General features: G+C 46.3%; 1 protein-coding gene across 1 annotated transcript in view; it reads left to right on the forward strand.

The window, feature by feature from the left end:
- Positions 1-25,337, forward strand: part of METTL25 (methyltransferase like 25) — a 138,568-nt gene that overhangs the window by 41,320 nt on the left and 71,911 nt on the right. The window contains exons 3-4 of the mRNA XM_090042629.1: positions 2,362-2,462; positions 24,494-25,138. Of these exons, the coding sequence (XP_089898755.1) occupies positions 2,362-2,462; positions 24,494-25,138 (746 nt within the window). The remainder of the gene's footprint in view (positions 1-2,361; positions 2,463-24,493; positions 25,139-25,337) is intronic.

Genomic DNA, 25,337 nt, shown 5'->3' on the forward strand with positions numbered 1-25,337 from the left:
GATAAATTATCCTTATATTTTTCTCATTTTTCCCTGTTTTTGTTTCTTGTTCTGGGATACATGCTGACAAACAAGCAAAGAGGTTGTTCTGGAGAAAAGTGGAAAGGTGAATATAAAGACAAATATAAAACATTAGTAGCTATGGTGATAACCACTTTATATATGTAGCTACAAAGAGCCTGCAATCTTTGCACGAGAAACTTGACTTTTGTCAGTTGACTTTGCTCCTAGATCTGTCCCTTAGCTTGTAGATTCTAAAATTTGGAAGTACTTTAATCCAGCTTAAGTATTAGTGCCTCAGGCTGCTCTTACTTGACATCTGACATGACCAGGCTTTGAAGTTCACTATGTTTAAGTGCTTGGCCTGGCATTTGGTGCATAGTTTATAATGATAGTGCAGCTTTTGAGACCATATTTGCCCTTAGGAAAACATACCTTGTAGTAGATGCACATTTTATCTGAACAGGACAATAGAAAATATCTGAGCAAAATTGTTTTTCAGATGGAACAAAAAAGATAAAAAATCTGATAAACAAAGACCAAAATATTTAGATTCTGTAATTTTTTTTCCCCTATCTGTCTATTCAGACCCTATTTTGACTGAAGATACAGGAAAGTTGTGAGGTCTCATCATGAAGTGTGAGGTGAAACCAGCACCATACTTTGAGAGGGGAAAAACTGAAAAATCATGGGGGTGGAGAAACCCTTCAATTTTACACTGCAAGGTTGCAATTTAGAATGTTATTTATTTTTAGGAAAATCTGGCGACCTTAAGTATTTTTACTTTTAATGAAAACCTTTAAAAGTTATCTCAATGCACTAGCAGTGAAATGACAAACACTTGTTTCTCCTATATACTTTCTTTTATTACTAATAAAGTGTATTATTTTGTTCAGTTGATAGAATCTATATTTGATTCTAAGTATTGTCATCACAATTTATGATAAAGAACCAGATGTTTAAAAAGTACAGGGATTCTGTGTATTTGGAGAGAAATAGGGAAGACTAAATTCTCATGAGCTCGGTTAAATTAGCCACTCTCTTTAAATAAGTAACACTTTTGGCATTATTCCTAGTGTGATCTGATTAAGCAATGAACATAGTTACTGTTTAATGATCAGTTTCTGGACAGATGAACGTAGAAATGCAGGAAAGAGGAAAATGTATTAATCTGCTTAGTTATGCAGAAAAGTGCCTTAAGTATTCTGTTTTCTGTAAGCATGCTCATTAGTAAGGGCCCAGCTCTGTGACTTATAGTCAGCATACAGAAGTTGTCCCATTGATTTCAATGTCATGTTCACGTTCTACTCACAGGGATGTTCTCCTTTCCCATAGAAGGGAGTATGAGTTTTCCCTTTCCCCATGATGTCTATCTCCTGCAAAGACCATTTAGTTTTTGAGTCTGGGGAACTAAGATATGAAGATGTGCTGTAAGCATGCTGTTCTCTCTAGCCCACTCAAGCAAGCAGTAACAGAGCCTTGACTGTCTCCTGTCAATACATGAACAGCATAGTTGAGGGTAGTAATTTTCAGCTAGTAGAGAATTTTTAGACCCTGGAACAGAAGAGAAGCATGGAAAGAATTGTGCTTCTCTGCCTAAATTTCCCCAGAGTCACTGATAATGATTGCTTGAAGCGTATCCATTTGAGAACACAAGCAAAGATGCAGAATCAGCAATGTAATCTTCCCTCTAAAACAAAATTAGCAATCTGTGCTGTGGCCTGCCTTAATAATTCACATAAGTATGCATTTCTAGAATATAGTTCTAGAAAATTACATGGAAAAGTATGTTTTTTCCTAAGGGATACAGAAAAAGAAAACTTTATATTTTCAGTTCTTAATCATGCTAGGTATTGTGTTACACAGTAAAACCTCGTGAATCTGCGTCTCAGAAATCTAGCACTCTCAGAAATCTGGCCCTGGAGTGGTTGCTCTGGGACTGGCTGCTGCTCCCCCCACATCCCCTGAATGCCGAGGGGAAAGCTTTCATGTGGTGGCTGCCACTGCCATTAACCACCTTGCGCTGCACACGGCTGCTCCAGGACCACCTGCCGCTACCCCTTCTCCTCCCCTCCCCGCCTTCCACTCCATGATCGGCCACTGCTCAGATTTTAAAAATCTGGCTTTTTCAGATATTTGGCAGGTACTCAGTCCCAAGCATGCCAGATTCATGAGGTTATACTGTAATTGCTAACTAATGCTAATGGTAATTTTTATAAGACTTAGCAAAATACTACTACTTGGATTAAAGTAGTATTTTATACCTTTTCATTTCTTAGTAATAAGAAACCCTAGTGCCAAAAAGTTCAAACATCCTTAATTGTATTAACATTTGTTTTTTCTTTTTTTAATCTGACACAGAGATGAAAACAGATGAGTTTATGAATGATAAGAAATCTCATGAAGTTCAGGTGATGTCACAGTTAGTAGACAGTATTGCAGATTTTTATGGCATCAAGCAGGTAAGTGTTTTCTTTATAGTAATTCAATAAATATTTTATAGTTATTCTTCTCCTTTTTACCATCTTATTTAAAGTCCATATTTTGACATAACCAAAATTGGCATTAATGATTTCATTTTAATAATAAGGACCAGCTCTTAGAGCAAAGCTGAATGACTGTTTACCTACCAGGTCTTCAAGTTCGGGGAAGTACTGTCTTTCTCTCAACTCATTATGACAATTATTCATCTTCAAAAGATTTTAAAAAAATAGAGAAATCTCTTATTTGCAGATCAGTTAAAAAGCTGAACTGTGTTTTGCTATTAGTGAGGTAAAAAAAACTCTCTCTCGGTTTGTTTTCTTTGGAGGCTCATTGAATAACAAATCCTTAGGCACACATTGTTGGTGAGACAAAAGGTATATATTTGCAAATAGGGTCAGAGGGAGAAGACAAAAGATCAAAACCCTCTGCCCCCCCCGAGCACAATCATTAGCAGGCTTTTATCCCCTCTCTTCTGGCACGTGTACAGAAACAGGAACTCTTACAACTCATTTCCGGTTCATACAAACATGCATGAGAATACGTCAGATCATGCATCCCATGTGTATTATAATTAACTACTTAAGTATGCGGGGCGGATAGGCTTAATATGTATTAGGTTATTGCGCGTGCTCAAAAGGGACCCAAGGTTACTCAAGGTTCAACCTGAAGGCTAAAATGGCAATTACTCTTATCTTAGCCTAAGAACCGTGGGAGCCATGAAAGAAAGTGTGATTTAGTGTAACAAAGAGATAGTAAATTTGCAGAACAAAGAGAGCTCTTGGAGTTTTTCCTTCAGTTTCCAACCCCCCCCCTTCCCTCTCTCATTAAGGAGACAAGGAGGGCTGGCAGCCGTGCTTATTCAGAGGACAACACTATTGATGGGAGCTAACAGCTATTGATAATGCATTTTTAATAATATTTCTAACAATATCCCCCCTCAAGATGCTTTCTGATCTTTACTTCATTTGGGCATATCAAGATAATTACGAGGAATTTTTCTGAGGACCATGACTTTTGCTACAGTCTGTGCTTTTAGAGGGACTGCTGCAACCTGCATTCCTTCTACTGTGGTGGTTATCAATCTAGTAAGACAAGGAATGAGACAAGGGATAAAAATCAAACCACTTAGAGCACACAAAAGCACAAACCCTACTTTTTTCCACCAGGGTCCTCCAAATAATTGAAACCACCAGTCCTTATTCCATGTGGTTTCCCACGTTTGTATTGGTACATGGGCTATTTTCCTAATCTCTTTGGCAATCTCTAAGACCACCTTCCCGTTATCATCTATTTGGAGGCAACAATTAGAAAGGTTGAACTTTCCACAGATTCCGCCATCCTCTGCGAGTAAATAGTCTAAAGCCATTCGATTTTGGTATATGGCTTCCCTCATCTGAGAACTTTGTCGAGCCAGCAACTCGAGAGCAGTGGCGGTCTGGTTAGTAATTACTTCCAAGACTGCCTGCAACCGGATGATTCTATTCAGCATATATATTGGTGTCCGGTAGCCCCAACTCCCATCATTAGCCCATGTAGCTGGTCCATAATACTCAATAATCCTCTGAGGAGGCCACTCATCCTCCTTCCACTTTTGGGAGCCACCCTGTGTCAAACTTACATCAATACTTCTCTTGGCCCTGTTCCAATCATCATACAAAGAGACTCCCAGCTTATTTCCAACCTCAGATGGTAACAAAAAGAAAGAGGGTACAATTACTCCAATATAGCAGGTTCCTGTCCACCCTCGTGGTAGGACCGTATAGGCACGCTTTCCACAAATCCAATAATGTCCTTTTAGGGCCCTGTGTTCCCCTCCCAAGGCTAGGGGGTCACGGCTGTGGAAAAGAAGGGGATAGTATTTGGTGCCCTTATGCCCTAAAGGGCCAGTGTGATAGTTACTCAGTTTAAACTGACATTTCCATACGCCATCTTTATCCCTATACTCGCACTTGGTTATTTCATTTGTGTCATTCAAGGCACTCCAATATGCATTAAACCTTGCCACTGTGCCATTCAGGTGTGCCCATTGCCACTTATAGGTAGGTAAATCGTTCGCCTCGGGTCTTTTCATATGCCTGACATCTGGTAGGGTCAGGATCGAAAGGTAATATTCTTGTCCTTTTGAGATTTTGCATCTGTGTGGAGATTGGGAGCCTAATGGCAGCAGAATTCCATTGATCAGCATACTTGCTGCATACTCGGGCCCATTTTAATGTCCATGTACACTGACTATGTCCTAAACTCCTTCCTGTACCATTACTGCTAATACAGTACTCTCCCAATGCCACTTGGGAAAGATCCCAGCTGTGGTTCTCATCCCATTCTTGACCAGTACTCTTAACATCTGCTTTGTCACTGACTAACCATTTTGGGGCCAAAGGAAAAGCCCTCCAAGGCCACTGTTCTCCGGCCTCTCGGAGCCCCCCACAGGCCCAGCAGTTGGTAAGATTAAAAGTACTTGCAATCCTCTCCATCATATTAACATACAAATTTGTCCCTGGGGGAGTAATTTGGGAAAGCGGGGGCATAGGCCAGTGGCTAAGGCTATGCAATCCTGCTTCTTTCATTATGCAGATAACAACAAGGCACATTATAATTCCCACCATATTTTCCCTTTTACTTTCCGGACTAATTTTCTGAACTTTGATTAAGCCGTCTCAGGCGCACTTGGAGATCACCAGTAGGTTCACAGCTCCACTTGCTGGCTTCTTGTTCCGAAGACGACTCAGCTTCCGGAGTGAGTTCGTCTTGGGAGTTGTTGTCCTCTGACGCTTGTGGATGTCGTTTCACACGGGTATGGTGTATCCAACGGTCATGGCCAGCGATCTTTACAGCGGTGTGGGTTGTTAGAAGTACCTGGAAAAGGCCACTCCACCTCTCAGTCAGAGGTTCCTTTTTCCACCGCTGCACCAAGACCCAGTCTCCCGGGGAGAAGTCATGTACCGGTACGTCTAAAGGCAGGCGCTGAAAGGAGGCTGCATACCTGTGAAGAGAAAACAAGACAGACTGCAAAGCAATAACGTACATATGAAGCTTACTATTACCTAATTCAAAAGTTACATTCTCTCGCATCCCAGGAGGTAAGACTCGAGGGGGCTTGCCAAACATAATTTCATATGGGGTCAATTTAAGGCCCCGTCGGGGAGTGTTTCGAATGCAAGTAAGGGCGAGCGGCAATGCTTGAGGCCACTTAAGACGTGTTTCAATACAGATTTTGGTGAGCAAAGTCTTTAAAGTCCTATTCATACGTTCCACTTGTCCTGAACTCTGTGGTCTCCATGGTGTGTGTAGTTTCCAAATAACCTTGAGAGCTTGTGCGACTTCTTGAACCACTTTTCCCACAAAGTGTTGTCCTTGATCCGACTCGATGAACTCAGGCAGGGAATACCGGGGAATGATCTCCTGTAACAAATACTTCACTACTGTAGCTGCAGTGGCAGTCCTGGTGGGCCAAGCCTCGACCCAACCAGAGAGCTGGTCTACCATGACAAGTAAAAACCCGTGATGTCCGGACCGTGGGAGCTCGGCAAAATCAATCTGCCATGCCTGTCCAGGGTACGCTGCCCAGGGTCTACCTCCCATTGGCACAGGGGGTTTCCTTTGAGGGTTTACTTTTTGGCATGTGATGCACTTGGTAGCAATGTGCTGAGCTTCTACATATAGCCCTGGGGCTACTGCTTGGCGGATCACTAGATCACCCATGGCCAAGCCTCCCATATGGGTTCTTGCATGGAGCTGTTGCAGCACCTCCCGAAGCAATGGCCTGGGTATCATGACTTTCCCTCCTGGTACTATCCACCACCCCTGGGAGTTCTTTTCTGCACAAGCTCTTTGTGCAAATTTATCTTCTTCAGGGGAATACTGTGGGACTAAATCTTGGATGTCTGGCCATATGGCATGGGACATGGCCTGCTTGGATACCTCCTCCGCTTCTCCCCCAATAAATGCAGCTTCCTTTGCTGCTGAATCAGCCTTTGCATTTCCAAGCTTATGCTTTTCCTCAGCAGCCTTCCCATGGGCCCGCACATGAATGACTGCTACCTCTTTAGGCTGGTGGAGTGCCTCTAGTAGCTTGATAATCTGGGGACCATTAGCAATTTTATTCCCAGAGGCCGTAATAAAACCCCTTTCTTTCCACAATAGTCTGTGTGCATGGACTGTAGAAAAAGCATAGCGAGAGTCAGTGTATATATTAACCCGCTGGTCTGTCCCCAGCTGTAATGCTCGGGTGAGCGCAGTGAGTTCTGCGGCCTGTGCCGACCATGAGCTCGGCAATGACTCCCTCCATACTACCTTATCCAAGGTTACCACTGCACATCCTGTTCGTCTTTTTCCATCGATGACAGAGCTGGAGCCGTCTACGAAGTATTCAACATCTGGGTCCTCAGTTGGGTCCTTAGCAAGATCAGGTCGCACCTGTGTGGTTTGATTTAGGACCTCAAGGCAGTCATGCATCGGTTTCCCTGGCTCCGGCAGCAAGGTTGCAGGGTTTAAGGCTGTAGTATGTTTGAAAGTAAGTCCTGGATTAGAGAGCAAAAATATCTCATACCGTGATTGTCTGGAGGGGTTAAGAAATTTCCCTCCCTCAGTCCCTAGGATCTGGGGAACTCCATGAGGAGTGAGTATTTCCATATCCGCACCCATGACTATCTTCTGGGCTTCTTCAACAACCACTGCTGTGGCTGCCACAGCCCGAAGACAGGCTGGCCACCCGAGTGCCACTGGATCTAGAACCTTTGAGTAATATCCCACGGGTCTCCAGGTCGGGCCCGATGGCTGTGTCAGCACCCCTGATGCAACCCCTCGATTCTCATGAACATACAGTCGATATGGCTTTTTACTGTTTGGGATGGCCAGGGCAGGGGGCTGGGTTAATGCTGCTTTAAGCAGATCAAAGGCATGCTGCATTTCTTTATTCCATTTCCATTTAGTGAGACTCTCCTTAGTCAGTGAGTCATATAGTGGTCTAGCCTTCCCACCATAATCTGGTATCCATAGTCGACAGAACCCAGTTAGCCCTAGGAATGCTCGCAGCTCCTTGGGTGACTTAGGTGGGGTTAGACCTTGGATTGCTTGTATGCGATCTGCACTTAGGGCTCTGACTCCTTTTGAGAGCTTATATCCCAAAAATGTGACTTCAGGCTGACATATCTGGGCTTTCTCTCTAGAAACTTTATATCCTTTTTCCCCCAGAGTGTTTAGGAGTGACGTGGTGGCTTCCTCACAGAGCTGCAAGTTTGGGCTTGCAACTAGCAGGGCATCCACATACTGGAGGAGAGTCACTGCGGAGTGTGATCCCTTCCACTCCTCCAAGTCCTTCTGAAGGGCAAGTCCGAAAATATGAGGGGCTGCTACGAATCCTTGTGGGAGAACTGTCCACATGAGTTGGGCTTTATGGAAGGTGTCTGGATCCTCCCATTCAAAAGCAAACAATTTTTGACTGTCTCGGTGAAGGGGAATAGAGAAGAAAGCATCTTTCAAATCTAGCACTGAAAATATTTCAGCTTCCCCCGGTACTTGTGTCAAAATCGTGTGAGGGTTCGGGACTACAGGATGGTCTGAAAGGACCTTCTTATTTACTGCCCGTAAGTCTTGGACCAGTCTGTATGAGACCCCATCTGCCTTTGGCACTCCAAGGATGGGGGTGTTATAGGGTGAAGACCCTTCCACTAGCCATCCGTACCTCTTGTATTTCTCTATTAATGGCTTGAGTCCAGCTCTGGCCGCTCGGCTGAGTGGGTACTGCTTTACCCGAACGGGCCCCTCCCCATCCTTGAGTACGATCCTTACCGGGGAGACGAACTTAGCTCGGCAGGGGTTCCATCAGCCCATACTGAGGGGTCTACTCCAGTCATGTGATCTTCTGGACTTACTGCAGGGCGTCGGTCCTTCAGGAGAGCCATCTGATAGTTTGAGCTCTGCTTGACAGGTAGCTGGACCACCATCTGATCGTCTCTGAAAAAGATCTCAGCTTGCAATTTTGTGAGTAAGTCCCGCCCAAGGAGTGCAACCGGGCAACTTGGAGAATACACAAAGGAGTGCTCGAGCAAATGGTCTCCCACCTTGGTGAGGAGTGGTTTACAAACAGGGAGTCGGGTTTGCATTCCCTCAATCCCTTCTACAAGTACATGCTGTTCACTAGTTTCTGCACAGGGGGGTTTTTCTGGAATCATTGAAAATGTAGCCCCAGTATCCACCAAGGCTTCAAAGTTTTTGCCACCAACCCTAATGGTTACCATGGGATCTTCTCGGGCTCCAACCCGAACGGTAGTGGTCTTAGATCCCTGTCCCCTTCATTCTGAATCCTCACCCTTGTCTTCTGCCCGCATGAGGTGACCTCTCGGTTCCCTCTCTCTCTTCTCCTTCAACTTCGGGCATTCCCTTTTCCAGTGTCCTTTCTCTTTGCAATAAGCACAAATGTCTGCTCCCACTCTTTCTCCTTTCCCCTTCTGCATCCCAGCCTTTTCAGAGTTCCCTCCAGTTATAGCAGCTGCTAGTGCTGCCATCTGTCGCTGAGCCTTTTTATCCTCCTTGCGCTCCTGCACTTGCTCACGATTCCCATACACCTTATATGCAATTTCCACCAGCTCTGAAATCGGTTTCCCAGCACCTCCCTCAGTTTTCTGTAACTTCTTACGGATATCAGCAGCAGATTGACCAATAAACATAAGATTTACCATGCGCTGGTTATCTGGGGCTTCTGGATCCGGATCCGAAAACCTGCGAAACGCCTCATACAGCCTCCCAAGGAAAGCTGAGGGATCCTCCTTTTTTCCCTGTCTCACTTCATACAACTTAGACAGATTGGTAACCCGAGGCACTGCCTTTCCCATTGCTTCCACTATAATTCCCAGATACCGTGCACTCAGCTCTCTGCCTTCGGCAGTGTGATTATCCCATCTCGGCTCTTCTACAGGGAAGGTATCACGCAGAGTACGACCAGCAGCACCCTCTAACTCAACTCTGGCTGTCGCAATACGCTCTGCTGTACCTAACACTAATCTCCTCTCCTCCGGGGTTAGGAGGGTCTGGAGCATCATCTGGACATCAGCCCAAGTGGGTCGATGAGTCTGCCCAATAGATCGAAACAAATCCCTCATCTTTTCAGGGTCTTCACGAAAAGAGGGGCTCTGATTCTTCCAGTTAAATAAATCTGAAGTGCTAAATGGGGTGTAGACAAAAGTTGCAGTGCCTCCTTCCCCAATAACCTCTCGCATCGGACAGTTCAACACCGGCTGTGACTCTACAGGCTTACGCAAATAATAACCCTTATTTCCTGATTCAGATGAGGCACTTGGCTGAGGCTCACGCTCTAACTCATTAGGTATGCCTTGGTACGTCGGTGGTGGTCTCTCTAAGGGAGGGGGCGGTGGTGCAGAAGGACTGGATGCCGAGGAGGCGTCTGACTCATCTTCGCTACCCGACAGGGCAACCGGAGCACGGGTCCGGTACTCAGCCAATTCAGAATTCCCCCCCTCATTAGACTCAGGAAGTACAGGCGCCCCCCCCCGAGTCTTTTTCTTAACAAGCATCACATGAGACTTTACTAAGTAATTCTTAATCCAAGGTGGCTGATTTTGAACCACCCACAACCAACAATCAATATAAGGAAACTGATTCCAATACCCATTTTGCATAACAATTTCATGGATAGCTATCACTTCTTTTAGCACAAAGGATCCTTTCGGGGTCCAGTGGACCCCAAATGTTGGCCACTCGAGTTGACAAAACTTAGTTAAATCACCTTTTTTCATTTTTATTCCATAATCGGCCGGCCTTGCAAATTTATTAAAATGACGTAATAAGCACCTTAGAGGGGTATCCGTGTTTTCTACACAGGAGCTAACCGTACCCATTTTGCCCACAAAAGTGCACCCAAGGCACACCAAATACCAAAAAGTCCCTTACAGCAGATGATTTACCATGAGAACATGCACACCTCCTGCTCCGGACCCAGAACCAAATTGGGCAAAGGGAATTCGTATACTCACTCAGATACCCCAGAGATCTCAATCCAAAGCCAAAAATGTGTACCTGGAGACTCCAAAAAAACCAAAATTTGCATAGGAGTCCTTAGTGTTCCGGATGTCCCAGCTCACACCTCAAGCCCCCCCTCAGGGCGAGCCAAAAAGAAAGGCTCGGCGCGCAAACCCCCCAGGGGGGCAGAGACTATGTGCCGACGAACTCCGGAGTCAGCCAAAGAAAGCCCCACGTTGGGCGCCAGATTGAGGTAAAAAAAACTCTCTCTCGGTTTGTTTTCTTTGGAGGCTCATTGAATAACAAATCCTTAGGCACACATTGTTGGTGAGACAAAAGGTATATATTTGCAAATAGGGTCAGAGGGAGAAGACAAAAGATCAAAACCCTCTGCCCCCCCAGCACAATCATTAGCAGGCTTTTATCCCCTCTCTTCTGGCACGTGTACAGAAACAGGAACTCTTACAACTCATTTCCGGTTCATACAAACATGCATGAGAATACGTCAGATCATGCATCCCATGTGTATTATAATTAACTACTTAAGTATGCGGGGCGGATAGGCTTAATATGTATTAGGTTATTGCGCGTGCTCAAAAGGGACCCAAGGTTACTCAAGGTTCAACCTGAAGGCTAAAATGGCAATTACTCTTATCTTAGCCTAAGAACCGTGGGAGCCATGAAAGAAAGTGTGATTTAGTGTAACAAAGAGATAGTAAATTTGCAGAACAAAGAGAGCTCTTGGAGTTTTTCCTTCAGTTTCCAACCCCCCCCCTTCCCTCTCTCATTAAGGAGACAAGGAGGGCTGGCAGCCGTGCTTATTCAGAGGACAACACTATTGATGGGAGCTAACAGCTATTGATAATGCATTTTTAATAATATTTCTAACATTAGGGTTGTGTGAAGCTTCGGGTGCTGATTCGATTCAGATGAGATTTGGCCAGTTTCGCCGGCAGAATCTGAATCAAATCAGGAGACCAATAAAAAGGTCTGAATTGATTTGAAGCTCTCCGAATCAATTCAGAAAAGATTTGTAGAGCTTTGGAGGCTTGCACAGTCCTCACTTGCTGCCACAGGGAGCTGAAACCTGCACTCACTGGCTGGATCCCTCATTCATCAGCTGCTGCCAGGTGGGGAGGCAATCCCTGCTGCCCCGCACTGCCCTGTGCTGCATGGGGAGCTCTTCCATGAGCCCCCATCCCCCACCTGCTCTCCCAGCCCCTCCCCCATGGCTGCCCTGCCCCGCACGAGTGTCCTGGTTCCTTAAAAAAAAAAAAAAAGAAGGAAAAAAAAAGCCCCACACCCACTGGCTGCTGCAGCAGTTGTTGAGGCTTCTGGGGGCTCGTGGCAGAGACCCCCAGGCAGGATGGAGCAGTGCAGGGCAGTGTGGATCGCCTCCCTATCTGGCAGCAGCCAGTGAGTATGGGGCCTTTATTTTTTGAAAGTGCCACGATCCTGGGCTGGGAGAGCAGGCAGGGGATGGGACCTGTCTGATTCGGGGATTCAGCGTTGGCTGAATCTCCGAATCAAATTGGGCCGAACCGATTCAGGACAGTGATTCAAATCACCAAATCGATTTTTTGGCAACTGTGTGGCTTTTAGATTTGGCTTTTTTTAATTAGTCTTCCACCCGTGGCAGAAGAGCATAGCCTGAGTTTGCATGTACCTGTCCAAAGTAAAAATGGAGGTAATGGAGGGCCCCCCTATCTTTAAGTGTTTAGAGGACTTGCCCAAGAAGTGGAAGATTTGGGACTCCCTATCATTCAGAGGGACTTTGAACCTACAGCTCCCATTTCCTAGTTAAATGCTCTAATAATGAGGCTATGGGTTATGCATTTCCCCAAGCATGCTGCAGTCCTCCATTCACTGGGCAGCCCAGAGAAGAATATTAGTGGGGAGGAGAGCAAGCCAGAGGGATGAGATGGAAGACATGAGCTTTGGGTTCTGGGTCCTGCCCTGTGAGTCCACAATAGTTTTTCTGCACCTTGCATTTCATATTATTTGGATAATATGGATAAACAGTAGCTGGGATAATTAGAGGCAGGAGCCAGAGACAGGACCCAGTACAGAAAGTTGAACTTGCACAGCTAAAGGCCAATTATGTGAATAAAAGTGAAGTAAGATTTAGCCTTTTTTAGAATATACACTTATCTGAAAGTGATATAAGCAATCAGTGCTCCTTAAGTAGGTGGTCCTGTCAGTACAGTTGTATTAGGAGCACAGAAACTGACTAGCTCCCATCATTTGTACTAGTTCTGATATTGACTATCAGGGCTGCTATTAGGACTTTTTAAAAATGAAACACTTCAAGGAGTATTTCATGAGGCAGTGTTTAGGGTAGTTGAAAATTGGATAACAACTTTTCAGTTGCCTTCCCCATATGGACTTCAGGGGCCAGATTTTATTCTATCTATTGGGCATCTAAGCAGTCTAAGGCATCTAACTGATTCTGTTCCACCAAGTTTGAAGCCTGTTAAAATCTGTTAAAATAAAGTATCTGCTGTATCACACTGTCATCTTACCCTTAGGGTTAAGTCACAAACAAGAGCCAAGGAGAAGGAGGACACACCCATCTTTTGCATGAATGGTTTTTATGGAAATCAAGCAGGGGAGGATTGATCCCTAAGTCTTTTTATACACATCAAAAATGGAATAGATGCTGGCCCTGAGTGTTTACAAATATATGCATATACGTAGGCCAGGATTCAGACTGTATGAGTATGTACCTTGGTTTTAGGCATTGCCTTGGAGGTATGTGCCCCAGGTGGGTGATTTAGAATGACCTGCTTAGGCACCAAGTAGTTCCTTAGATTTACCTAAGAACAATTCTGTTCTATCCTGCTTGATTCCCTGAAATGTATTAATTTATTAATGCATGTTCTTATCCTACCCTTAAAATTGAGTCGCACAAAAGCAGCAAAGACAAGGAAGACCCACCCACTTCAGTATTACCTTTTTTCAGAAAATGAGGAGCAGCAGGCACCTCCAAAAGGCAATTCAGAATGCCTGGCAGAGCTTAGAGCAGTACTTTTCCCAGAATGCAACCCTGGTGTGCCTTGAGTTCTTTTCAAAGGTGCTGCACAGTGTCATGAAGCATTAGCACTGTTAAGTGTGCAGACATGATTTGCAAGATAAACCTAGCATTTTCAGTGTCAAAAACACTCCCATCTGCTGTGGTTTTTCTGGAATCTTTGTAGCGGAAGAATTGCTCTATTATTTTTCTGTAGTAAAAAAACAAGTGAAAACTAAGAGCTTACATTTCTTCAGGTGTGCCTCAAATCTAACAAGGTTGAGAAGCACTTGTTTAGAGGTAGCTGGTAAAACATAGGAGTGTGTCTGAAATCCTGTCCTTCCCAGGATCTTTAGTAAGGTGCCTAACTCAGGTTGTCCATTAAACATTTCCATTCACAGTGCCTACAACCAGTTTTTAGGATAGCCACATAGTGGGTTCCTTTAGATTTGTAACCTCTATTCCTTCTTTCCTATGTGCTGAAATTCAGAGCACCAGGTGGTGATGCTCTGATGGTAGATCTCTTTTTGCTAGGCTCTCTTTTTACATAAAGAGATAGATAGACTGGAGTGATCTTTTGTTGATATCATGACCGTCTCCCTCCACAATTATTGATATTGGAGATTCTGAAATGCAAGATTTCCCTGTGGGTGGCATGTTGACCTGAAAGCTGACGTTCTTACTTAATTATTTGAAAAAATTCCTTTCCAATCTTTGGGCACATCTAGTAAAAGGCCTACTTGTTTTGTAAGGTTCCTACCAGGTCATCCTTAGTGAGCATCAGTTTAGAAAAAGTCTCACTTAAATTAGAAATATAAAAAAAATTAGTGTTTTATACAATAGAGAGACTGAGTGTATGGATTTCTCTGAATACTGTTTTGGATATAAAATATCCAGACATATGAAACTACATTTGAGGGAAGTGGCACTGGTAGTGGGGGTGTGCGCCATGGGAGTGTCTGGTCCTGAAGTGTCTTTGTGTTTTCCTGGGTTTGCAGCATTTGTGTGGATAGGGCATACTTGAGTGTCTGGGCCAGGGCATGGCACCATACTAAGGGGTCTTAGTTCAACAGCTGTGAATGATGTGCTGAGAAAGTAAACTATCCTATTCATAAGGCTCTCATTTTTGAGGCTGGAGATTCATTATCTTATTGTAGCTCTTGTGGAAGGTCATAGTTTAGGAGAATAAAGCATTGTATCACATACCATGGTAGAATCCCATAAAGAGCTTTCAAAATAGAAGTTGAAATGACTCTATTCTATGAGAAACCAGTTCAGAGAACAGAGTACTGGAGAAATGTCTTCTTGGCAGCTGATGTTGCCAGTTAAGTGAGCTGTTAGATTTTGGCAATCCTTTTAAGATACTGTACATGTACATGTTTTCAAATAGTTAGGACTAGCAGCCAGTATGTCAAAGATCAGGACCATCAGCCAGGTGAGGCCCATGTAGCCATTCCTTCCAGCCTGCAGGACTCCTGGTGGGCCAGGGAATTCAGGAGTGGGTTTTACTGCAGAATCCTGCCCCTGCCCCACAACAGCCTGGAGCCTGCATTCTGTGGCACCTCCCCACCAACAGCGCACAGCTCCAACCCTGCCCCATGCCCACTCCAGACTCAGTACGGTGGAAGAGGATCAGCTGGAACCTGGGCACAGCCCCAACCCAGCCCAACCTGTGCCTGCTCCACACTGCCCACCTGGGCACATCCTGCCACCCCCTGGGTACTCAGTAGGGCTGAGACGGTTTCACAGCTGGATTCCCTTTTTAGGCAACCCATGCAGCAGCAGCTTCTTCCGTCTGTTGCCACCCCTCGCCCCAGCCTTGTGGTATTGGCAGGGACTGGCATTACAGACCCGACTCTGCGCACCCTGCACCTGCTCCAATCTCGCCTGCCTAGGCTCGGCAGCAGCAGCACGAGACAGAAACTGTTGCTCAGCACAGTGTGGAAAAGCATCCCCTCCCCCTTGCCGCTGCTAACTGTTCCTGCTGCAGCCACTTGGAGCTCCTGCTGGGCTGCCCTGCATCTATGGCGCTATCACTACTGCTTCTGGGCTGCCCACAGGGAAGCCCAGTGCAGGCTTTGGGCAGCTGCAGGAGGAATGGCCAGCAGCGGTGAGGCAGAGGGGGTGCTTTCCCCTGTGCTGGGCAACAGCTTCTGTCCTGCAACGCTGCTACTGGGCCTGGGCAGGTGAGCCCAGAGCACGTGCAGGATGCATGGGTTTGCAGTTGTGCAGTACCGCGGGGCTGAGGCCAGCAGTAGCAACAGCTGGAAAGAACCACCTCCACTTGGGCTGCGGCTGTGGAGCTGCGCCAGCCCCACTGTGTGCCCAGGAGGTGGCAGGACGCACCATGGATAGACAGTGCCTAGGCCATGCAGGACTGAGGGACCCACCTCCTGTGGCAGGAAGCCGCCTCTGTTTCTCCCCAGAATCTCTGCCCTATGACAGTTTGATTAGGGTGGGCCCAGCAGAGGAGACACACCTTTACCCCATCTCTTTAGGTAACCTGAGCTGGCTACATTCCTGAGGGAGGGGGGTATCAGCTACCTGGGTGAGGGGCTTCTACCTGGTGGGCTAGAGTCTGCCCAGCAACTAGTGATGTATTTCAAATTGGTTGGCCAACAGCCAACAGGTGTTGGCCTCCATTAGACCATCAATGAGGTCACAGGGCTTTATAAGTTAAGACTGCCCAGGAGGAAGGGGCAACAGCCATGCGGGGGACTTGGATTTAGAGAGGAGTTTTACCATCTGAAACTGGCTTTCTCCCCCATAACTCATGAGCTAGGAACGGCCTGCCTCCAGAGGGAATCTCCAACAGCCTCTGGATGATGCTTGTGAGTAAGCTACTCAAGATCTGGTTAGATATATAGCTGGCAGTAACTCAGATGCATGATCAAAAGGCTACCTCAGCCAGACTGTTTTGCTCTATGGGATTTCTATGATATTGCTCTACTTTCGTACCCTATTTTCACCCTCCCCCTGTAATCAATAAAGTTCTCCTTTGTGACCGGTGTAGGAGACTTATTGAGGGGCGGGTCTAAATTATGCCTAAGAGGCCCCTTAGGTCTGCGGACTAAGGGAGACTTTCCTTTTTGGCCCCCAATTTGGGGAAGTGCCCCAAGTGCCTGTACTGGGTCGAGTACCCATAGGACTATTATGCCTGTGTTTCCCCAAGGACACAGGGCCAAGAGAGTCTCTTCTTGGGGTGGTGGCAGCTTACGTTACCCCCATGCTTGCAAGTGTGCTCCGGGAAGGGGGTCAGCTGGACGCGAGGCACCCCTAGGGAGGCACTCGGAGCCTGGAAGGTGGTCAGGCGCAGTGAGGTGGGTGGCTCAACGCAGGAGTGCCCCCTACTGGCCCGCCACACCTCCAGCCAAACAAAGACCTGCCACAGGATGGATCTGGCCCACAGGCTATATTTTGCTTACCCTTGCCCCACGGGGACAGAGAAAAGTCCATCTCTATCAAGATTGCCAGGATGCAGATGCTGTTGTCTTGCCAGCTGGAGATGGAACAGTGTTTTCAGCATGTATTTGGAGCTCTAGCAGCAATGAAAAATGTGAATTGTCTTGACAACCTTAAGATGACTCTCCTTTATGACATTAGTAGGAAATTCTTCCCTGTCCCACCAGCATTTTCCTACCTTATATGGATTTAGTTTCTGGCAACTGTTGGTTTTCAGTGTCTTTCTTCACATATTGTGAAAGCAATGACACATGGTATTTATATTTGGTGTCAAGACAGATACTGTCCACGTTTCTTGGTATGTCAGTCTATTTTGTCTTATAGTCTTCATTAGCAGTTAAACATAAATAGTATGCAGAATAGGTCCCTTATAGATCTGGTTGGTAAGACAGAGTAGAAGATTCTCGTTGCATACCTTATTCCGAGAGAAAACTGAAGCCATGTGCTATTTCAGTTCTTAACTCCTGCTACATTTGGCACAACTGCTTATTAATAACTGCAGCATGTTATTATTATCTGTTATCATTTGGCAGGTTGCAGTAAAACTGTGCATTTCAGTGGGTAACAGTATACATTTTTCATTTGATTTCAGACATCTTTGGACAGAGAACTGACTTTTGGTGATGTTTTGTTGGGTTTTTTTTACTGAGGACTTTAATCAAAAGCATTACAGCAGTATGTCACTAAATATGAAATGCAGGCTGCTTTATATTAACTCTTTTTCCATCATTTGGTCATATATTACAACAGAATTTTATTTCTTTAAAGTTACAAATCCCTAATATATGAAAAGAGCTTTCCAGTTGCATTTTTAAAATCTCCTTGTCAGTTATTAAAAAGCAGCTTCCTTTGTTCTGGTTACCTTTAAACTTAAAAATATATATGAATTGTAAAGTTTTAGGAGAGTTATTTTCCTTAATTGAGTTTTTTCTCAAACGTTCTTACAAAACATGTGTGCGTACATAAATGTGTGCGTACATAAATGTGTGCGTACATAAATGTGTGCGTACATAAATGTGTGCGTACATAAATGTGTGCGTACATAAATGTGTGCGTACATAAATGTGTGCGTACATAAATGTGTGCGTACATAAATGTGTGCGTACATAAATGTGTGCGTACATAAATGTGTGCGTACATTAAATTGTACATTTAATTAAAAATTCTAGAGCTATGAAAACAATCACACATTTTACAAAAGCACAGATCTACAGGGTGTTTCTTTCAAAAATTACAGATTGCTGAAGGATTGAAAAGTGCCCTCAGCTTCACCTCCATACCTATGATGCATAATGTGTGGTAAAGGATAGTGTTCTCTTGTGGAGCTTTATTATGTAGTATAACAAATAGTAAAAAGGGTATAAAGACTGAAACTATGCCTACTGTAATCACTTACAGGTTAACTCTATGAGTTAAAAGATTTAAAACATCTTTAAAGTTATGTTGCTTTAACAATCATGTTTCTAACCTGTTCTAATATCATTCACAATATCTGTTTCATAGATTTCATAGACATTAAGGCTGGAAGGGACCTCGGGAGATCATCGAGTCCAGCCCCCTGCCCAAAGGGCAGGAAGTCAGCTGGGGTCATAGGATCCCAGCAAGATAAGCATCCAATTTACTCTTGAAGGTGTTCAATGTAGGTGCTTGAACCACCTCCGCTGGCAGACTGTTCCAGACCTTGGGAGCTCGGACAGTAAAGAAATTCTTCCTTATGTCCAGCCTGAAACGGTCTTGCAGGAGTTTGTGACCGTTCGACCTCATCATCCCTTGGGGCGCTCTGGTGAACAGACGTTCCCCCAGATCCTGGTGGTCACCCCTGATAAACTTATAGGTGGCCATCAGATCACCCCTGAGCCTACGCTTTTCCAGGCTAAAGAGTCCCATGGCTCTCAGCCTGTTGTCGTAAGATCTGTTTTCCTGACCTCTGATCATGTGCGTGACTCTCCTCTGGACTCTCTCAAGCTTCTCCACATCCTTTTTGAATTGTGGAACCCAAAACTGGACGTAGTACTCCAGCTGCGGCCTCACCAAGGCCAAGTACAAGGGGAGAATGACGTCCCGGGATTTGCTCGAGAAGCATCTATGGATGCAAGCCAGCGTTTTGGTCGCTTTACTAGCCGCAGCATCGCATTGCAGGCTCATGTTCATCTTGTGGTCAATGACGACCCCCAAGTCTTTTTCTTCTGTAGTGCTATCCAATGTAGCACTGCCGAGCCTATAAGGAAGCTGCAGGTTTTTCCTCCCAAGGTGGAGAACCTTGCATTTTTCAGTGTTAAACACCATGAGGTTCTCGTCTGCCCATTTGCTGAGCTTGTCCAGGTCAGCCTGGATCACCTGCCTATCTTCTGGCGTGGATGCTTTGCCCCAAAGTTTGGTGTCATCGGCAAACTTGGCCAGTCCACTCCTGACTCCAATGTCCACATCATTAATGAAGATGTTGAACAGGATGGGTCCCAGGACAGAGCCTTGAGGGACCCCACTGGTCACAGGGCACCACGATGAGTGACTGCCATCAATTACAACCCTCTGGGTCTGACCACGGAGCCAGTTTCCCAGCCAGCAGATCGTGGTGGAGCCAAGGCCACAACTGGGCAGTTTGGCCAAGAGGTGATCATGGGATAATAGATCAAAAGCTTTTTTGAAGTCAAGATATATGACATCAATCTCTTCTCCCTCGTCCAGGTGATAGGTCACCTGGTCATAGAAGGAAATGAGATTGGTCAAACAAGACCTACCCGCAACAAACCCGTGCTGGCTATCCCTTAGAATGTTAGCCTGGGCCAGTCCCTCAAGGATGGCCTGTTTATTAAACTTTTCTAACTTATTCCCCAGGATAGAAGTCAGGCTAATGGGCCTGTAGTTAGCCGGATCCACTCTCCTCCCTTTCTTGAAGATCGGCACCACATTGGCCTTCTTCCAGTCTTCGGGCACTACACCAGAGCGCCAGGAGTTTTCAGAGATCCATGCCAGGGGCTGGGCTATGACACTCGCCAGCTCCTTGAGTACCCTGGGGTGCAGATTGTCAGGGCCGGCTGACATGAAGGTATCCAGCTTCTCAAGGTGTTCCTTCACAAGGTCAGCATTTATGGAGGATAGGGGATCCCCATCACCCGGATCTCCCTGTCCCATAGCAGGCAAGGGCGTCCCATGAGACTGTTGAAAGACTGACGCAAAGTATCTATTTAATAGGTTTGCTTTTTCCTGGGTGTCAGTTGTTCAGTTGCCCCATCTCGTTTAGCAGGGGTCCAACATTGCCCTTGCTTTTCCTCCGGCTACCAACATATCTGAAAAAGGACTTTTTGTTGTCCTTGATGCTTGAAGCTAGTTGGAGTTCAGTTGCAGCCTTGGCTTTCCTGGTTTGCTCCCTGCAGGACCGGACCAGCGCAGAATAATCCTCCTTGGAGGTGAATCCCGTCCTCCATCCTTTGTAGGCTTTCCTGTTTAGCCGCAGGAGGTCCGCTAGGTCCCTTGAGAGCCAGGAGGGCTGCTGTGCCTTCTTGCTGCCTTTCCTTCGTGTTGGAATAGATTTAGCTTGTGCATTGAGGATGGCTTCCTTGAGAAGCAACCACTCTTCTTGAACTCCCATCTCCCTGGGGTCATGGTCCCTGAGGGCCTGACCGACAAGCCTCTTGAGCTTGTCAAAGTCGGCTTTTCTGAAGTCAAGGACTTCTATGTTGGTGACTGACTTGCCAGCTTTACAGCGGATGGTGAAGGTGATCATCTCGTGGTCGCTGTCACCCGGCTTCCCATCGATCACTAGGTCGCCGATTAGGTCGTCCCCCATAGCCAGTACCAGGTCGAGCAGCGCTTTGCCTTTCGTTGGCCCATAGACTTCTTGAGTCAGGTAGAGGTCATCCACACACGAGAGAAAGCTTTGCGACTGCTCGGATTTTGCTGAGTGATCTTCCCAGATGTCCGGGTAATTGAAGTCACCCATGACAACCAAGCTCCTGGAGCAAGCAGCCTCAGTCAGTTCCCGGGTGAACTCCTGGTCAAGCTCAGGACTTTGAGTGGGAGGTCTGTAGTAGACTCCCACCATTGTGTCCCCTGTGCCGTATTCCCCACGAATTTTTACCCAGAGGGTCTCTAGCTGTTCATGCTGGTCGCCAACATCAGCTTGCAGGGACATGTAGCTTTCCTTCACATAGAGAGCTACACCCCCGCCCCTTTTGTCAACACGATCCCTCCTGTACAGGGTATAGCCCTCTATACCTGTTGTCCAGTCATGGGTGGAGTCCCACCAGGTCTCCGTTATCCCAATGACGTCATAATTCTTTGCACTGAGCAGGAGGACGAGCTCGTCCTGCTTGTTACCCAGGCTCCTGGCATTAGTGTACAGGCAGGCAAGTGTGCCCTTGGGGGCTCTTGCCTTGCCCACAGTTGTGCCAGGGCAGGGGTGGGCTCCCTTAAGTGCCTTGGTCTGCTGGCTTTGCAAGGGTCGCTCAGCGGGCCAGCAGTGGCAGTAGTCCCCCCATCCCCCAGCGGGCTTAGTTTAAAGCCCGGTGGAGCAGGTCAGCCAGCCTGGCTGAGAAGAGCCTCCTCCCCAGAGGAGAGAGGTGGAGGCCATCTCTTCCCAGCAGCTCGCTGCCTCTCTTGCCAAAGAGCGGGCTGTGGTCATGGAAGCCAAAGCCTTCCCGATGACACGAGCTCCGCAGTCTTTGGTTCACTGCGTGGATCCTCCTCTCCCTCCTCAGCCCATAGCCCGAGACTGGGAGGATCGACGAAAACACCACCTGAGCTCCCAGACCCCTAAGCCCCTCTCCCAAATCCCTGTAGCGCCTCATGACCTGGCTGGGGGTGCTCCGAGCCGTGTCATTGGTGCCCACATGAATAAGGAGCATGGGGTTGTGGTCTGTGGGCCGGAGGAGCTGCGGGATCCTCTCCGCAATGTCTCGGATGCGGGCCCCCGGGAAGCAGCAGACTTCCCGGGCTAAGGGGTCGGGGCGGCAGATTGCCCCCTCAGTGCCCCGCAGGATGGAGTCTCCCACAACAAACACCTTTCGCTTTGACTTGGGGAGAGCGGGGGCAGTAGCTGCGGTTGAGCCTGGGTTGCCTGCGGGAGCTGGCAACTGAGCAGGCTCTGCTGGGGCTGCAAGAGGTGCAAACCTGTTGCTAAGCTCTGGTGAGGGAGGGGCCTTGGTGCGGCGGGCCTTGGGGCCCTTGACCACCTTGGTCCATGCCCCTGACTGGGCAGAGCGGGAGGTCCCAGAGTCCTCCTTAGTCGCGGAGGGAGACGGAGCTCTCCCCTGCGGCTCCCGGGGGAGAAGGGCCTGGCAGTAGGAGTTTATCTCCTGCTTGCGGTCCCTGATGGCACGCAGTCTCTGGACTGTGGCCTGGAGCTCCTCCAGCTGGCGTGCCAGAGACCCCAGTAGGGAGCAGACCCCACAAGGGGAGGTGGCCATGCTCCCGGGCCCCAGAGCCTGAAAAAGGGACAGGTAGCCCCTGCAGCCAAGAGCCAGGGGCTCCGTCTGTGTGGAGCCCAGAACCATGGGCTCCGTCTGGGTGGCCATCTCTGAGGTGCCCAATGGGGGGGGCCGCAGAGCCCGAGGGGACCCTCGGGGTGCGGTGCATGCCCATCCGTGTCATGCCTCTGGTAGGTTTGCTGCGGCTGGGGCTGACTACTCTGGGGGGGTCGCAGGCAGGGTCTCGTGCCCTCCCACGCCCTCTCCTGCGCGAACTCCGCGGTAACTCGAGCACCTGTTTACGCAGCCTGTTCGTGCGGCTCCGGTCGCGTGGCTCCCTGGGGGCTGGGCCAAGTAGGGGCCTGGGCAGGGGCTTGACCCGGCCCGGCACCAGGCAGTGGCCTCCTCCCATGGAGCGAGGAGTTAACCCCTCCGGCTGTGCTGGGGGTCGGCTGGGGGCTCTGCGGCTGCTGAGGGGGTGTCTGGGGGGCTTTAGGGGAGCATGGGCACAGCAGGCTTCACCTGTGCGTCTCTCACTGCTCCGGAGCCTAACTGAGCTTTTTTTTTTTTTTTTCTTTCTCCTCCTGTTTGGCTGGCCCTTTTAAACTGCGCGCATGCGCAGTGGGCCTGCCGTCGGGGAACGCTGGTTTCTCAGGCCAGGGGGGCCCTGCCCGGGATTTGGGGGGTCCTGCCCTACAGGAGGGGGACTGGTGAGTACCCCACTCCTTCTCTGACATCATTGTACAAGTGACATTTTTATATAAAATCACCCTTAGCTTATTTTCTTTTGTATACATGCTTTTCTTTTAATGCATTTGTTAAACTTGCTTTAGAGATTACCGTGTGCCCAAGAAAGCATTGAAGATGGTGTGTGATACAATTAAGATTTAATTCCTTTTACACTGTCTGCTTAATTCATTATTTAATGCTGCAAAATGGTGAAATACTTTTGGAAGATTGTGTTTCTGCCTCTCACGTGCCAGGGACTTTTTAAAACGTTTAAATATATAGTACCCAGCATAGTATAGACAAAGCATTGGAGTTTATTATATCATGGAAATTTCATTTTAAAAGATCATGGTTGGCATATATACTACAGAATGATGATTACCTTTCCTTAATGTAATCAGTGGAGTTACAGCAGGGATTAATTCAATCCAGTCTTTTTGTTTCAACATAAAATCACTACCTTTTTTAAATAAATATTTTGTTTAACATGCATATAAAGAACATACATATATTTTTCAACTTGGCAACAAATAAGCTAGAAACTGTGCATATTTGTTTAAAATAAATAAGTTTTCAGATGATTCACTATCTGAGTTTGTCCAGTGGGTTTCTTTCATAGAAAGAATACAATATATTTTAGAGACTCAAGCATGAAAATATTTGTGACATTTTCTGTGCTGCAGTAATATCCTTCTTTGAAATTTAGCCTATCATTCTTTCATCACTGGCAAAAACATTCCACAGACTTTATTTTCTTTTGTTTTGGATCTTATGGTGGTGGTGACAAAAATGCAAGTAAAATGTATTTACAGAAATTATAACCAAAGTGTGTCTTGTCTCTCACTCACCACTAGTCTATGTAGATGCACATTTGTCCTGAAAACCTTAAGGATTCTAAGCTTTCAGCCTACACATTCTGGCTAGGCATCCCTTCTCATCAGCTGACAGCTGGAAAAATCCAGTGTGTGAGCTCTGGAGTCCTGTGTGTGCCACTTCAGTTAAAATCTTGCCATGGGGATGACATACTTTGGGTTAGCTGCCCAGAATAGGCTGCCAAAGTACGCCAAACATGTCCACACCATCCTCTTTTTCCCCTTATAAAAGGAACTTCTGTGCCAAAATGTACATTAAAAGCCATGTATGAAACGCTAGGACATTTAGAGTTGTGGTTATCTCATTGACTATGTTTATGGTGTAGAACAAAATAGCTTAACATTTTTGTCTTATAGAAACAAAGTTTTCTGTTTTAAAACCAGAATCTGAGCAATATAGTATTTGTTAGCAGAAATAAGTGGAAAATAAATTAAGTTAAACTTATTTTTCTTGGGAGGGGGTACTCACTCTTAGTATTTGAATGAAACATTGTTTATTTATTATTCATTAATACAGTGCGTGCTATTTTTTTCCTTTTTGTTCCTTACCCTAGGTGATTGACCTGGGTTCTGGAAAAGGCTACCTGAGTTCCTTTTTGTCCATGCAGTATAACCTAAAGGTTTATGGAATTGATTCCTCAAGCACCAATACTCGTGGAGCTAATGAACGGAATAGAAAATTGAAGAAACACTGGAGAGCCTATCAAAGTCGGGCAAAAACAGGTGTCAAAGGCCAAGTGTTGGAAGAGGCAAAGAAAGGACCAGTGGAGGATGAAATGAAATGTAAATCAAATATCAATGAGGACCTCTTAAATGCTAACAACCATCTTCATGGTGAGGATCATCTGGCTAGTTCAGCTTCAATTCCTCTGGAAAGTGCTGGCATTTTCACAGACTCTGCAATGTCTAAAACTAGCAAACAAACTGAACTTCATGGAGTGGCACAGCTACAGTCTTATAAGAACAAACTTTCTGAAAATGCTTTTTCTATTATGAACATCCTGCCTAGCGATGCTATAGAAGGTACTTCTTCATCCAAAAATAACTACCTAGAGCTCTCTGAAGATGAAAAAGAACAAAGGAAAATGGCCTCCATCAAGGCCAGAGCAAGCAAGTCAAATGAATCAAACATTTATTTTCCACTGACCTCATATATCACTGCGGGAACAGAACTCTCTGACATCATTACAGATCTAGAGGTTGTTTCACTTACATTTTTCAACTACTGTTGTTTGATTCTATGTTGCCTTACATCTTGTGTAGTCACTGTCATAGTGCAGAGTGGATATAGAATGCAGTCAGCTGTGCGAGCAAGCAGACAATTCTGACTCAATATTGCATTTCTTGCTGATGTATTCACTGTTTTCTTATTTTAGTGCATCTGTTAGACCATTTTGG

Source organism: Crocodylus siamensis, chromosome 4, assembly GCF_052110815.1.
Source record: "Crocodylus siamensis isolate JL-2025a chromosome 4, ASM5211081v1, whole genome shotgun sequence".
Lineage (NCBI taxonomy): Eukaryota > Metazoa > Chordata > Crocodylia > Crocodylidae > Crocodylus > Crocodylus siamensis.